The 16,428-nt window shown below is 45.7% G+C and overlaps 2 protein-coding genes across 2 annotated transcripts; one reads left to right on the top strand and one right to left on the bottom strand.

Annotated features, from left to right (window-relative positions):
* Window positions 1-146: 146 nt before the first annotated feature.
* Window positions 147-4,416, bottom strand: POMP (proteasome maturation protein). The gene is made up of 6 exons (XM_078856711.1): window positions 4,274-4,416; window positions 3,781-3,878; window positions 3,036-3,096; window positions 2,292-2,393; window positions 1,070-1,163; window positions 147-381 (listed from the first exon to the last, which is right to left on the bottom strand). Exons 1-6 carry the CDS (start codon window positions 4,274-4,276, stop codon window positions 314-316), a joined length of 426 nt encoding a protein of 141 aa, XP_078712837.1. The 5' UTR covers window positions 4,277-4,416; the 3' UTR covers window positions 147-313.
* Window positions 4,417-5,065: 649 nt separating this feature from the next.
* TMEM33 (transmembrane protein 33) lies at window positions 5,066-14,606 on the top strand. Its single transcript, XM_078856709.1, has 8 exons — window positions 5,066-5,176; window positions 7,133-7,282; window positions 8,221-8,315; window positions 8,976-9,163; window positions 9,871-9,938; window positions 10,351-10,484; window positions 12,304-12,387; window positions 13,059-14,606. Exons 2-8 carry the CDS (start codon window positions 7,148-7,150, stop codon window positions 13,189-13,191), a joined length of 837 nt encoding a protein of 278 aa, XP_078712835.1. The 5' UTR covers window positions 5,066-5,176; window positions 7,133-7,147; the 3' UTR covers window positions 13,192-14,606.
* Window positions 14,607-16,428: the final 1,822 nt, after the last annotated feature.

Genomic DNA, 16,428 nt, shown 5'->3' with positions numbered 1-16,428 from the left:
CATCTTTACACATGGTTACGCCGCTTCATCTCTCCATTAACTCCAGTTTAATACACTTCGGTTTTTGCTTACATTAGAAGCTCTGAATCGAACTACGGCATGGTGGGGCGCAGAACGGAGAGATCACAAGAAAAGCTTTGGTCAAGCAAGATGCACATGTGTACAACACTTTTAATGGCATCTGCACACGTGAAAACAAATTGATCTGTGAGCATAGGTATGGGTGGATGTGTGCTCTTGTGGAGATGTGTACACTTGTGTACGTACTAGTGGGTGTGCACAATTGGATGTTTTCGCTTCCCCACAATGACTCCTACAGCAGGCCCAGCTGCTTCTCCATCATCACATGCGGCTCCCCCATTGCCTCCGCATATTCTGGGTCTGCATGTACACAAGTACAAACATCATCATAAGCGCACAAGCACAGTTAAACCACCATCACAATATAATTCAACTATATATATAGCATCTAAATGCAACTACATCTTGATGAATAACAGGAACAATGAGAATAATATTTTTGATAAAGGCAATCGCACCTCCGATTAGCACGGTTGCCTATGTACGGTGTGAAAGAAGTGAAACGTAGGTACAGATTTTAAACAGGTTTTAAGCCTGGAATTCTGCAGGCAGTCAACAGTACAGATAGCAGGAGTAAGGAATTTCCAGATGGGACGGCTAAGGAAAATTAAGCTGACTTGGAACTTAAATTGAATGCCTTCCTTAGTTGCTGAGTGGGCAGTGTGGAGGGAAGGGGTCAGGTATTCAGATGGAGAATCTCAATAAGATGAGCGCTATTGTTAAGGATTGCATTATTTGTGATATTCGATCTTTGGGTGCGGGTGAAAAGTCCGGCATCACATACAGCACCATGCGCATATATTTTTTTCCCACATACACATGATAGCTAACATAAAAAAAATCGAAATTACTGCACAAATCAGACGTACACATTTGAGTTTAGGTACAAAGGAGAAACCAAACACAATTTAGTACCAAGTAGACACTCAGGTTTCCTGCATGCAATAATTGTGTTTGCACACACTGCAGCATGGGTTAATATACGTACCATTCAGAACATGCTCAAAGCCCAAATAGTCATCGAAACCCCTGATGGTGTCCAAGGCAACCCGAGAGCTCTGCAGGCAGGGCAATCTTTGCACCTGCATTCACACAAGTTAAATTCATTTTTAAAGCGCTATTATACAAATACCGAGTGTCCATGTGCCAGCCCATGTAACTCAAGTTGGTCATCCCATTAAAAATAGTTAAGTCATCATACCACTGAACTGTACAACTGAGTGACTGATTAAAAATATCACTAACCAGATTACCTGGTAACAAAGCATATGCATGGGCTACTCCACTCAGAACAAAGCAAGTTTCCTCCCTGTCAATGCATCCCATCTGATTTTGCAACTCGACCACCAACATCTGACACAGGCACACACTTCTTCCATTCCATCACCCCATGCTCATATATTTACACGTCTTGTAATTCATGCAGGAAAATGCCAATGGGTTAAGACTTTCTGGAAGGGTACTGTATTGAGATGTTTGAGCAATGTTGCGTGATTTTGCATTCATAAGAAAACCACGTATAGATAAGTGGAGCACACTAAAATGCTATACTGTATATATACTCTTCGGTTCTTTCGGTAAAGTTAATTTCCGCATCCCCAGCGTTCCCAGCCTCCCACTTCCAGCCCCACCCACTCCCCCACCCCCAGCCCCCCCCCCCAGCTTCACGTCCTCTCTCCCCCTAGCGCTCACGCAGAGTCCCCCTACCCCACACCTCTCCCCCCTTGCTCCGCCCCCCTTTCTTACCTATCTAACCTCTTGCCACGGCAGCTCTCTCGCCCACTGCATTGACATTGTTGCTGCATTGGCACTCGTGCACTGCCCATGCTCCTGGTGCTGTTGATACACTTGGGCTACGCCCATCCCCAAACCTTTATAAACGGTTTGCCTTTAGAGGCTGACTCCTTTGCCTGATGACGACCGCTTGTGTTGCGATCGAAACGTGATTTATTTTATTTCTAAGTGACTTTACCGAAAGAACCAAAGAGTATGGATTCCTGCAGTCACGAAAGCTTCAAATCAAGACTATATAATCTTCCCAAACATACTTGCTGTACTGCCACCTTAAGGAAACACTGCATTGCCCTTCTAGTAGGCAGGGTCATGTGTGCATCATCCACAAACTCCACCTCTAGATTGGAATGGAGGCGTCATTGCCAAGACGTCCCTCTCTTCTGTTCGTCACGTAGCTTTTCTCGCCCATAACCCACCTGTGAGGTAGCTCTCATTTCCATTTGCAGACGCAGTGGTGCATGCAGACCCTGAATCCGTCGTAGCGTCTGCAGTGACAGCTGCTGCTGTTGCAAGTCATACTGGGGTGAGAGGACAGGGGTCATGGGGGTATTTAGGGGCATTGACACAAGCGCTGCGATTGGCGAAAAAAAATAACTAAATCTTGACATCCCCCTTGTCCTCCAAAATCAATCTTCACATTCAATTGAGACCTTATAGAAATCCGCAGCGAATTTTACAAATTAGTTGCAAGAGCAAGTGGCATTGATTTCCAGAGTACTTGTTATTTAATGTATTTCAAATGCATTCTTATAAGCATTATTTCACTTTAAGAGAAATTGATTATTTTGAGTGATCACTACTTACGTTAAAATGTGTTCTTGTCAAGTCAATAAAAATGAAACAAGTTTGCATTACAATAAGCACTAAACTTGTAGCTGCATTCCGGGATACTGTGGTTCGTGAATCTTTAGCTCGTTAAAAAAACCCCACTGCTTATGTTGAGCTTTCTTCGTACCGTATTTAGCCAACCGTGCTAATCGGACGTGGGCAGTCAGTGTGGTTGTCATTGGCCCTGGTGCAAGAAATTGTGGCACCTAATATTTACCCCCTCTGTTGGCTGGTGCCTCGGCCCTTCCAGCTTATGGGGTTCAGTTAAATTGCATTGCCCGCTCACTCGATAGCTACGCCGCCAAGGCAGGGTGAGTAGGAGGGTTACGTACTTGCTTTTCGGAGGCTTCTAAGGGATGCGCAGCAGTAATGTTGTTTCGCACGCTCGTAAATCTGAACGAACAAAAGCATAGCCACTATATCAACAATGACACAGCTGCTATTCAAGTATATAGGTTAGCAATTATATAATCGTGTGGCCACCACTCAATCTCGCTTCCAACAGGTAGTTAACACAACCAAGGCATACCATTCGATCAAACCACGACCCACCCAATGAAAGCCACTGCTGTTATTAAACACTCGTAATCACAGCCAGTAAACAGGTGTACGAAACTTCACACGCTACAGCCACTGCACAAGCAATACATCCATAACCCACACCGGCACCACACTATTGCATTTGTATACAATGGTAGATATGTGATTGTGCGACAGGCAGTACGGTTGCGTGCACGGTGATAGTTCTGCAACACTCGTGGCATTGGTTTTGCATTCGGTCAATTTGGGAAATGTGTATTCAATAACGGTGCAAACAAAGTTTCCACCAATAAACTTGTATATCTTTCAGTATCAGGGGCCAAGGCAACGTTATATTGGAAACCAGCAGATGTCCCGTGTCATACTTAAAAGTCTGAATATGTATTTGCCACTCAAGTGATTTAAGCAATGCTACAGCCCACGACGCCCTCGTACCTCGTGAGACGTTCATCACTTCCCACCGTCAACCATCATCACCATCATCCCCACTGTTCTCATGACAGCCCCCCCCCACCCCCCGTGGCGCTGGAAACGTACCCCTGGCGCAGGGTGTCGTGGGCACCGTAGATCCCCGCCTCCACGTGCGCCTCCAACGCCTCAGTATCCCGGGACAAAGCACGAAGGCCCGCGACGTTCTGTTGGGCGACACCACCACCACCCTCATCATCACTCGGCTGAAACCAACACCACTTGTATTGCCAATGCGCTCCAACGTTCACAACGCGTCGTCGTGAGTGACACAATTACGAAGACGTTTCACTGCAACAATCAACATCGGTACCACCATATTAACATCACCACTACTGTCATCGCCACCTCAAGTCACAGCCATCACAATCGCCTCCACGACGACCAACAATAACAACACCGCCACCAGCGCAGCAACGACCACGCCATCTGCGGCCTGCTCCCGCAGGCTCTCGACTGAGCGCCAATGAATCGGCGCTTCTTTCCATCTTATGCCTCCCCTACTATTATCGACCCCTCTGTCATCGCGCCCTTTCCTTCGCCTCCCCGAAAGAAAGCTCACCATTGCTCGCAGGTGACAAACAAGCAACAACAACAAATTTATGAAAGAAGGAAAAACGAAGCGAGTCCAGGTGGCGGAGCGCAGTCCAGTCTGAAGGTGGGAGGGGGAGGATAAACGGGCGGTGATGTCATCACGCACGCGACGACGTCGTCACGCACGCGGTAACGTCATCACGCACGCGGTTACGTCATCACGCACGCGGGAACGTCATCACGCACGGGGCGACATCCCTGTCTTCATGCGTGGTTACGTAATCGCGTGATGACGCAGAATCGACATCCCCGAAACAATTCTGAGCCCAATTTTAGTTTGCAAGCCATCTGTGTTTATTATAAGTTCAGAATCAGACTCGGCGCATGTATTCATACTGGGGGAATCCGATGAGCTATAAAGCAATTGTTTTGTCACCGATGTCCAGTAAGAGCGGGTAAGAACGTTACAACAAATTACAAAAATATGATAGGAGTGCAAAGTACAGGATAGGTCAACAAATCACCCAAACAAATACAAAATAAAACGAAACCATCCCCATCTCGTGTTTCCTGCAGTCCCCATTCCCACTGGGCGTAAAAAAGAATGTGAAATTCTGAAATGTGTTTTTTGTCCTGTGTACAAACAAACGAGTGCACGCGTCAAATACAATGGGCGTATATCGATCGCCAATAAACGGATCATCGGGATGCAAATCGCTTCAATGAAGAAACGACTGAACGAGTGAGTTCGTGATCGATCTCGAAGTTCTTTAATCGATTCTCCCGGTGGGTTGGAGGCCGCCCCAAGAGCGCCCCCTGACGTCCGTCAAAGCGTGGCCCTCCTCCCCCCCCTCCACACATCGACATCGCCACCCTCCTACTCCTCGTCCGCAGCAGCAGCAGCTCTCGGAGAGAAACTCCGAGGAGGCCGGTGAGATTCTTCTCTCTCCGTCGGTGCCGTTCGTGTCCGACGTTTCGAGCCCCTTCCCAGTGGGCGACTTCAATGCGGCGGTGGCAGTGGCCCCATGAGGCCCTCGTGGGCCCTCTGACGCCTAGCCACCACGAGACGAACATACAAACACTGCGAGATTACATTTTGATTTAAAGCTTTCGTGACTGCATTTATCTTCTTGGTTCTTTCGGTAAAGTCACGTAGAAGGGAAGTAATAAAATAATAAAAATATAAACCAATGAAAATATCTATTTTATTATTTCCCTTTTACGTGACTTTGCCGAAATAACCAAGAACACTGCATGGTTATTTAAGCTGTGTAGCGTTGCTTTGTGCGTGCGAGAGATTTATTTGGTCGGTAATCGCCTCCGTCTGGTGAGAGAGAGTTTGTTTTATTAATAATAATTGTGATTGTGTGGTTTGAAGTGAGGGTTTGCAAGTTGCTCGGTCATCCTTCCCCACGGCCACCCCCGTCCACTCGGCCCGAGGCCTGCGGCAGGCCTCCGGTTGCGGTTTCTAGGAAAGACCCCCCCCCCCCCCGTCTCTCTCTGTGTTGGCTTATAAACAAAACATCGTTACAGACACCGCAGAATGGGTTTATATGTAATTCGCATAGTCGCGTGGTTTCTGTTTTGGATGTGTTTAATTGCCAGTGCTGGCTGGTGATGCGATGTTTTTCTTTTTTGGGGCTTTATCCTTTTGAAATCCATTGAATGTGAAGGCCTCGGGAGAACCAGAGCCCACGTCGGGGATTTAAATATCCAGACGGAGCCATGCACAGATGAAGGGACATTACCCGAAACGTCGTCTGTTATACTTTTCTTTTTTTAGGCAGTATTATTGACATGTAGAGGTCTATGGATGCGGTCAATCGCAATGATTTTCGTGTCAAATTGAGACGGTTTACAGCCCTGAGCCGTCGTGAAAGTTCCAGATTGCTATGGCCGGGGCGAGTTTTTATCCTTTAATAGGACAACCACTGCTTACTTACCGAAAACAGTGTTACTCATTTATCGACCCCGGGAGAGATGATGGACTGAGCCATCCTCCAGCCAGGATTTGAACTTTTCAGCCTTGCGATGATTGCGAGCCGCTCACTCGAGATCAAGCCATCTGGTCGGTCATGTATAGATCTCTCATCTTTAATATTGTGAAAGCTATGGTTCTGTGACTTAACAGAAGACTGTAAAAAAAAATTATGCACGTTTAATTCAATGTTACACCCACAACCTTTTTTGTTGTGGATTGGGGCCGCTGGACAGTGCGGGTTGAAGGCAGGAAGCATAGAAATTGGGGCTAAGTACAGTGAAACAATTGAGTATTCTGCACTGCCATCTGCTTCCCACCACTAAACCCTGCAGCCTATTGTCTCAGCTCAACCCTTCTGATCTGAGATATGACGCGGTGTGGTAAATTTGGTTTAACGCCTGTGTGCGGTAGTGTTGTGGTTAGTGCACTGCACTGCAAACTTGCCAGCTGAGTTTGATTCCCGGCCACGACCATCATCAGTGGTGATGATCTGAACTCGTCCTAGACCTCCCAAAGGTCAACTCGGCCTTTAATGCCTAGTACGGTGTGCTCACGAACAACGCTTGCCCCAAGGTTGCATGCAGAATATTTGTCTTCGTGAGTGTGTTGTGTGTGCAGGTGAGCGGTTGAGTAGCGCGCTGCGCTCCAAACCCAGCGAACCAACACCCAGTGACGATTATCTGAACCGGTCCTGGGCCTCCCCTAGGTCGACTCAACCTCAAATAATACCTGGTAGCGGTGTGTAGTAAACATCGCCACTGGGGAGACGAAGGTGGCCGGCGTAGTGCTGGCCACCCACCGCCTCGTGTTCCGTGCCGGCCTTCATAGGTGCTCGCAACAGCACTTGCCCAAACAGTCTGTTAAGGCTATACGGGGGTGGGGGGGGGTTTTGTCTTTTGTGTGCAGGTGAACCAAATTAACATGGCGGAGACAGAAGACACCAGGAACGCCGGGGGCGATCACACCGAGGGCCCTCCTGGTGGAGCAGGAGCAGGTGGAGGAGGAGCAGAAGCAGGTGGAGGAGGAGGAGCAGCAGCAGCGGCACCAACCGTGGCTGTGAGTGTCTCCCCCTCCACGTGTCTATGTCATCCACACGGCGATGGACAACTAGGGGGTAATGGATAATGATTTGTATTTATAGGGATATCATTTGTGGCTAGGTTGCTTCTAGAAAAATAAGTTAATTGCTCAGTGGGCTTTACCTGGTTAGATTTTTAAAAAATTGTTGTTTTATTTGTATACTTTTTTGTGAATTGTTTACTTTACCTATACTTTGCACTCGTATCGTGTTTTTGTATTGTTTGCTGTTGTAACGTTCTGACATGCCCCTACTGGCCTATTGGACATCCGTGAAATAGCTATTTATAGCTCATCAGATTCCTCCAGTATAAATACATATTCTGATTATGATTCTTAAATGCTCAGGACCTCAAAGCATCTTTCATCACATTGAAACTCAACTATTACATTACCCGACAACAGTCAAGCCTAGGGGACCCCAATGTCAACCATCCCTACTCAGCAGTACAGGGTGTATGCAGGACTGTCTTGGTTCCCAGTTGCAGGCATTGATGGGCTATGTGCCAAGATCTATATGCAATGACACTTACACGCATCACACTTACCATGGTAATTACTAGGACCTTCCTTAATAATAATGCCTCACTTGCAATACACCGTTCCACAATGCTGGTGCTTGTTAGGACAATGTTGGTACTGATATTGGTATTGATTCTGGTGATAATGATCGCAATACAATTCAAAATGATGCTACTGATGTAAGTGGTTGCAGTGGTAGTGATGATTGCGGTAACGATGACGGTGGTGGTGATGATGGCAATGTAACTCATGGTGTTCCTGATGGCAGTGCTTGCATTTTAAATATTGGTAATGGTGGTGTTGATGATGATAGTGGTGTGTAATTGAGATTGTAATTAAATGATCGTCCTCTCCTATTTGTCTATGTTCCTCCCTGCCCATCTCTGCCTTCCCAGCAATTCCTACTGGCAAACAAGGTAGAGTCAGCCATGTGGGTATCCAGGTTGTCCACCGTCGTGTCGTCCATCCTCTTCTTCATCCCTCTGCTAGGGTGAGTATGGGAAGCCTGTAAACTTGTAGTTTGGGGGAAGTGTACTCGTATATATATTCAGGTTTGTGTATTCACATTTGGCATATCTTCGTGTTTACTCAAATATGTACTTGCCTCTGAATTTCCATGTTTTCCAGTATGTCTACTCACATGTGCATACCGTTAGGGGAACTCATAAATGCACACCAGTGTGTGTACCCACAAGTGTACCCGAGTGTGCGAGCCCATGTGTCCAGTATGTCTATGTTCAACAACATCGACAAATTAAATGTTCATAGCTTCTAAATGAAATTGCATCTCAAGACGCTTTACGTCAGTAAAAAATTTGATACATTAGGTAGATAGGGAGCTCACAACATAGAAACTTAACAGCTAGAAGAGATTAACACCCCACGGCACAGCCTCGGAAGAAGCATCAGGGGCACAGCAGCAATAAAAAAAAAACCTTAGGACAGCCGTGAAAGCCAGAGCAGAGCCAACGAATCTCAACCATCCCCGGGTGGCTGGGACCGGTTTAGGCATCCACATGTGCATACTCGTGTGTGAACTCAAATGTTCATATCTGTGCGTGTACCGACATGTGTCAATGCATCCATGTACTTGCCTATGTTTCCTTATTGTGTACTCACGTGTGCGTACCTGAATGCGTGCGTTCTCTAGGACGGGCCAGGCGAGTGCATGGTTCCAGCGAGCGCTGCTCTTCTCGGCGCTCACAAGCGCACTGCGCCTACATCAGCGGCTGCCACACCCGTCACTGAGCCGCGTCTTTCTAAGCCAGGCGCTGCTTGAGGATTCGTGCCACTACCTGCTATACTCGCTCATCTTTGTCAACGCCCAGCCCATCACCAGTATCCTTGAGCCAGTCATAGTGCCTAATCTCAATCGTAACCCGAACACTAACATGGCCCATGACAAGTATCCTTGACCTAGTCCCAAATATCTAATCCTAACAGTAACCCGAACATGACCACTAACTCAACCTATCGCCAGTATTCTCAACCCATCGCTGGCCCCAACTCTTAACGCTACCCCCAATGATAACACGACCTCTTAAACTGATGATATGTTTTTCATATAGCGCCCTATAAGCCGCGCCCTATAGGGCACTATATCATATCCTTATGTGAATATTATTGTGTCGCATCACAAATATCCTGAAGCCAAGTCTTGACTCATTAACACTCACTTTAACATCAACATCCACCAAAATCTATTAAAGGTTTTCACGAATCGGCCATACTCCATACCCTGATGCCAACACATAGGCAAACCTTAACACTGACATGGTCTACCTTAGCACTCTAACACTGCACCTATCAACCCACAATCTTTTCCTTGACCTTGCACAAACCATAACCTCAGCTTCACCCTTACAATAAATCTAGTCCAACCCTAGGTCTAGCGGTGGCCATGCATACACTGAAGGGATGTCGGCATGTGGTGCTGGTGATGTTGGCGATGGTGATAGACCTGGTGGTAGTAATTGTGGCTATCTTGACAATGTTGCTGATAATGTTGGTCGTGTTGTTGACGATATTCCTTGACGGCGCTGCAGTGAGTTTGCTTCCCGTATTCCTGTTTTCGCTGCTGCACGCAACGGCGCACAGCTTTAAAGTGCTTAACGTGAGCATTCGCCTAAACCTGGACACGGATGCACATGCCTGTGCACACACCACACGCACCTACGCACACGCATGAATACCTACACACATGCACACACCTGAACACTCGTACACACACACACCTACAAACATCCACATATGTCTAAACTGGTGAATATGTGTATACGCCTCTACATGCACCTGAATCTGATCACACCTTTATGATAACACATCTCCTCCCCCGTGTGTTTGTGTCCTTGTCTCCATTTCCCTGTGTTCCGGTGTTTTGTCATCCCTTGAGTCTGTGATTGACCGTAAATCCTGTGTGTCCCACCTGTATGTCCACACATATCCTTGCATACGTGTCCTCTAATGACCTCGCTTATTCCCGTGTGTCCGCGGGTCCCCACGTGTCTTTCTGTGTCCCCTCACAGATCCTGGGCCCTGGCTCGATGCCGCTTGTTCGCTCCTTCCTGACACGGGTGTCTGCGCAGCAGCAGAACATCCTGAAGCTGGTGGCGTGCAATGAAATCTTCCTCATGCCTGCCACGCTGCTTATGCTCTTCAGGTAGTGGGGAGGGGGGCTGCGGTTATTATTGTAAAAGAGCATCGAACAATGAGAATAGGTTTTCCCCTTTGTTCTGGCAACAAACAGGTGTTAAAACACCAAACTGAAACCTTTTACAAGGAATCATGTCTGCATTAACCACAATACTTGTGGTTAGAATGCAAACATTCTGACCACACCTTTCTTGATATGGGAGAATGCAAACATTCTGACAAGTATTGTGGTTAATGCAGACATACTCTTTGGTTCTTTCGGTAAAGTCACGTAGGTATAAAATAAAATCAATCACGACGTTTCGGGCGCAACATAAGAGTATGGATTCCTGCAGTCACGAAAGCTTCAAATTAAGATTAATGCAAACATGATTCCTTGTAAAAGGTTTCAGTTTGGTGTTTTAACATCTTAACACCTGTTTGTTGCCAGAAAAAAGAGGGAAACCTATTCTCATATTTTGATACTGGCAAAGGAGGTCCCATGATGAAGTATCGAACAATTCACTGCTCTTCCCGCCCCTGCAATTTGATGAATTATGATTTGGGGGTCACGATTTTATTCAATTGTTTTTACCATTGCAGTCCGTTTAGGTTTCTTAGTAGGTGCAGTGTCTTCATGAACAAATTAAATGTAACATATGGGCAGTTCCACAAATTGGGCAAATTCATATTCCAAAATTTCAGAATCATCCTAATTATACATATGGTGATGTAATTCTTCAGGTAGTTATCTATAGTTTTAGAAAATATGGATTATTTGTGGAGTAAAGTAGTGGTTTGACCAAAACACAAAACTGAATGCACCATTACCATTCCATCATGAATGAAAAAGTCAGTTCATCGGAGTACATCTGACAATGCGGTACTTTATAACAATTTCTCCAATATCAAGAAAGGTGGAAAAATTATTTGTGTATGAATTATTGTTGTAATTAGTTGACAAATCCTGCCCAATAATAATCCACTGTGATTATACTAATGTACAATTAAATTTATGTCCGAAATGTTGGTAATGTCCATATGTGAATCCAAATCTTCACGATTTGTTGCATGTATTGTAAGCGTAGGAATCGATTTTAATTAATCAAATGAATTGATACATCATTACATTCCTAAGTAAAAAATATTCACTCTTGAAAATATAGTGTGCTTGGACGGGATATGTCTCTAGAAGGAACAGTGGCTGTTAGTCAAGGCTAATGAGAGAGTGGCAGCGGAAATGGAATGGCGAGATCAGCTCATGCACAAGAGCGAGATGAATAATGGAATCACAAGGTCATGAGGGAATGGGCCATAAATCCATCATTTGCTAGATCATGGCTGATGATGAATTAATGCGTGTTACCCCTCCAGCACTCATGGCACTACATTCACGATCTAAAAATATAAATTATTGAATTTAATTGTGACTCGAAATCATAACACTACATAAAACTGCTGTGGGGGCCTAATACCGGTGCCCTGGCGTGCTATGCTGGGTGATTTTCTGCAGAGTTTGGTGGTATTATTTAAAGCTGAAATATCGTTCAGAAAAACGACTCGTAAAACCATTTGTGCTCCTTATTGAAATAACTCAGATTGACGTCATAAAAGACGACTTAGAAGTTCGCTCAGCCTCATCGTCGGCCACCACGTAATGACTGACAAGAGAATTTAGAGAGAGGTTCTGAGGAATGTGGGTGGTGATTTTCGGCTGACCTGTGTGCATACCTTTTGGCACTTTACCAACATAAAAAAACATCTAGGCAGCTCTGCCGGCGCTGTGTGCTTTATAATGGTGCTGCGCACATTCTAATGGAGCCACATCTTTGTGTTTCCGGGTGCAGCGGCCACTGCAGCCTGTTCCTGCCCTTCTTCTACTACCGCTTCCTGACCCTGCGATACGCTTCCCGGCGCAACCCGTACTGCCGGTATGAGAGGGGGAACGCGAGAGAAAGTGTGACTGTGTGGGGGGAGGGCGGCAGCAGCAGTGAAGAGAGAGGGGTTGTGTGTGTGCAGAGTATGAAGTTACATTGTGCATTGTTTTGCAGTGTGCGTGGTTGTTTGCCCCAGGCCTTGTGCCCCAAGTTACGTGCGTTATGCAGTGTGTGTTGTTGTGTATTGTCTTGTGTGATGCATTACCACGTGCGTAATGGTGTTGTTTTTATTTTGTGTTTGATTATTGTGCATAATGGTTTTTATCACTTGATCAAATATTTGGTGTTAACATGGATGTTGTTGTTTTTTACATGTAGCAATGTGTTTTGTTATTTTGTGTTGTCTCATCATATGGTACTGTGTCATGCTGTGGGGCCACTGGTGTCAACATCTGGTGGCACAGTGGTTAGTGCGCTGCGCAATGAGCCCGTCGATCTTATTTTACTTTCTGGCCACGGCTAACGTCAAAAGGCGAATGAAATATCAATCAGTCTTGGAACCCTTCACATGTATTGTGTTACCGCATGTATTGTATTTCGTGTGTATTGTGTGCTTACCCAGCGTGCAGCGTTACTAAGTGTATCGTGTTACCATGCGTGTGTACCCAACGCCGTGGCGTGACTGTGTTTGCCATGTTTCCGCGCGTGTGTGTGTGTGTATGCAGCGTGTTGTTTTCTGAGCTGCGGATGGCGGTGGAGTCTGCAACAGCGAACCCGTCGTGCCCGGCGGTGCTACGCTCGGCATCTCAGAGAATCATCGGCTTCGTCAGCCGCCTCGCTCCGCCCGTGCAGCCCTAGAACAGCCCCCGCTCTGCACACAAACACACACACACGATATACACACACATACACTTTATACACACACATGCATACACCATATACGTGCAACATATACACACACACACCATATCCACATACATGATACACACGTAACACAGACAATATACACACATACATACAAAGACATACAAAGACAAAGATCCCCTGTGTAACCTTAACAGCACCTATGAAGGCCAGCACAGTACACGAGGGGGTGCGTGGCTAACACCACGCCTGACCGCTTTTGTCTCCCCAGTGGCAATGTTTTTACACACCGCACCAGGTACTCATTTGAGTGATCCACCTAGGGGAGGCCCAGGACCTGTTCAGATCATCATCACTGGTGTTGGCCACGAGCGGGAATCGAACTCGTAGCGCAGTGCGCTAATCACTACACTACCGCTCTCCACATGCATACAAATATCGATTCATGCATTAATACACATACATATACAAACATATCCACACACACTTTATGTACATATGCTGTAGATAGTCCATACCTGTCAACCCCTTATGAGTACCTGCCTTATTTCAGACCAATTCAGACTTGATTGATCACCCCTTGCCCTTATAAGTATCAATGTTCATTCTACAAAGTCTCATCACAAGGGAGAAACACAAACTAATAGACAAAAACATGTTTGCCCATATTGAAACGGCTGCACGCCATATGGGCCTGAAAACGCCCCCTGTACAAGAATTCGGGTAAACCGTATGGGTTGACACGTATGAGATACACATATGCACATACACCAAATTCACACGTTCACACACAGATGTACACGTAGATAAATCATGTACACACCATATAATATAATTACATAAATAGACACTGTATACACGTAGATACACAACAGACAGACGCCATATACAAAGATACATCCTCCAGTAATTCATAATTGTCACGATTCGGGGTGGGATTCGATTCAAGAATCGATTCTATGTTATTTTTACCATCTTATTTTCATTTTTTCTCATTTATTCCATCTTGTCTGTACAGTCTTGCACACTCCATTAGCCTAGCACATAATTTGTCCAAATCGTAAATAATAGATTCTTATATGCACGGTTCGATACATGCAGCGTGAGTTTAAAAATCTTAATATATGAATCATTGCATTTTCAAAATGCCTAACTATATCCATATCCTGCGCGCAGATAAATGCACAAATGCATACACACATGCACCATGAAACTATTCACATTGTTACATCATACTACGTATGTGTGTATTTGTACTATACATGAAAGCCGATGTAGATGCGGAATTAGATAAATTATACAGCGTGCTATGTGCTACAGAAGCATGAACTGCTGGTCTCGGTTGTGCTTATCTATCTTCTTGGTTTTTTCGGTAAAGTCACGTAGAAGGGAAGTAATAAAATAATAAAAATAAAACATAATAAAATGAAACAATTCTCACGACGTTTCGGCCACAACGCAAGCAGCCGTCTTCACCTGAGGACGGCTGCTTGCGTTGTGGCCGAAACGTCGTGAGAATTGTTTCATTTTATTATGTTTTATTTTTATTATTTTATTACTTCCCTTCTACGTGACTTTACCGAAAAAACCAAGAAGATGAATCCCTGCAGTCACGAAAGCTTTAAATCGAAATGTGCTTATCTAGTTTTGCCAGTGGGTTGTAACACCTTACTACACGATACTACCTTCATCAGTCGGAATAAGCAAGTTCAAGGCTCGGCATTGTCTGCTTCTGTATAGCATCCAGAAGTACACGATCAAAATTTCATATTGACATACATATATACAGATATATGCACAAACCACATTCACATGTACCATGTAAGAATTCGGTGCACAAACATGGACACATCATATACACTAGTATACCGCACAGACCATACACCGCTGCACAAACTATATACCAGAGGTTCACCTGGGGGGGGGGAGGGGTGCAAAAGGCAGTTGCCTCGCCTGCTCCCCCCACTGTTCCTTACACATACACATGCATTTACACACTATATATATACACACACATCGCTACACGTATAAACCCATACACATTCATGCACACATGGATACACATACAACCCATATACACACTCGTAAACCCAGAGCCTCACATACCATGCGCCATGACACTTAAAACCATATACCCAGAGACATGCAAAGACTGTACCAGTATAAGCACACTCACACAACACATAGCTAGATGTACATAGATGCTCCACACCACAGTCAATATCCCTACATCCCCCCCATACACTACGTACACCCAAATGCCTAAACCCACACATCGCTCACAAAAGGCCCCTTGGCCGCAGCAACACACCTTGCAGCAGCAGCTCTCTATTGCTCACACCTTGCACATAGACACCAAGATGCTCATCCCGCACAGAAGTCCAGTCATCACCCCCTGCATCCCTTGAACCTCATGCACCCTAGCTCCAGACCCTGCCTTCTGATTAATCACCCAGGACCAAACCCCATTCCCAGCTATTTAAGTCACTGCTACGAACACACTAAGCTATTGTGTGTGTGTGTGTGCATGCTGCACACACTTGTATGTGCACGTGCGATCCGTCAGTGTTCCTGCACATGTACCCCAAGATGTGTACGTGTGTCTGTACTTGTGTGTTCACAAACGCATGTGTCTTTGTGCTTATTAGTTCACTAATGCACGTTCGTTTGTGTTCGTGCATTCACAAATGCACGTGTGTGTCTTTCCAGCGTGCACATTCACAGACGCTCGTGTATTCGTGCCCATGCTTTTCTGCAGCAGCCCGCTGAATCACTGCCGGTGTAGCCATCGAGGTTAAAGTTTTACGTGGGCTGGACCCTTCCCTTGATATTGCTGTACACAGGCCCACGTGTGTGTCCATCACTTTCAAAGTGTGGCCTCTAAAATGCCGAAGCCTATTTTCCTTGACATTAAAATCATACAGAGGTATCCCCAGGCCCATGTGTTCCCACAATCTGGCAGACGGAAGGAAGTAATGGTAAGGTGTGGTGGTGTGGTGGCATCACCGGCATTGTCCATGCATTCTTTATCGAGGCCTAATAGCTGTGATAAGCGTGCGCCTTTGGACCACTCTCTTAAGACAGGGTTGGTGAGGGGAAGCGGATTTTAAAGGCTGCTTGCGCAATGTTACAGATGATGGGCGGTTGGGTAACTCAGGGGTTCTCAGTTTGACGGTTTATGGACCGCTGTGGGAGAACATGCATCCGGGGATCTGTAAAGAGGGTTATGGG

The sequence above is a fragment of the Lampetra fluviatilis genome, chromosome 5 (assembly GCF_964198595.1).
Source record: "Lampetra fluviatilis chromosome 5, kcLamFluv1.1, whole genome shotgun sequence".
NCBI lineage: Eukaryota > Metazoa > Chordata > Hyperoartia > Petromyzontiformes > Petromyzontidae > Lampetra > Lampetra fluviatilis.
This window is presented reverse-complemented; position numbering and strand designations above follow the sequence as displayed.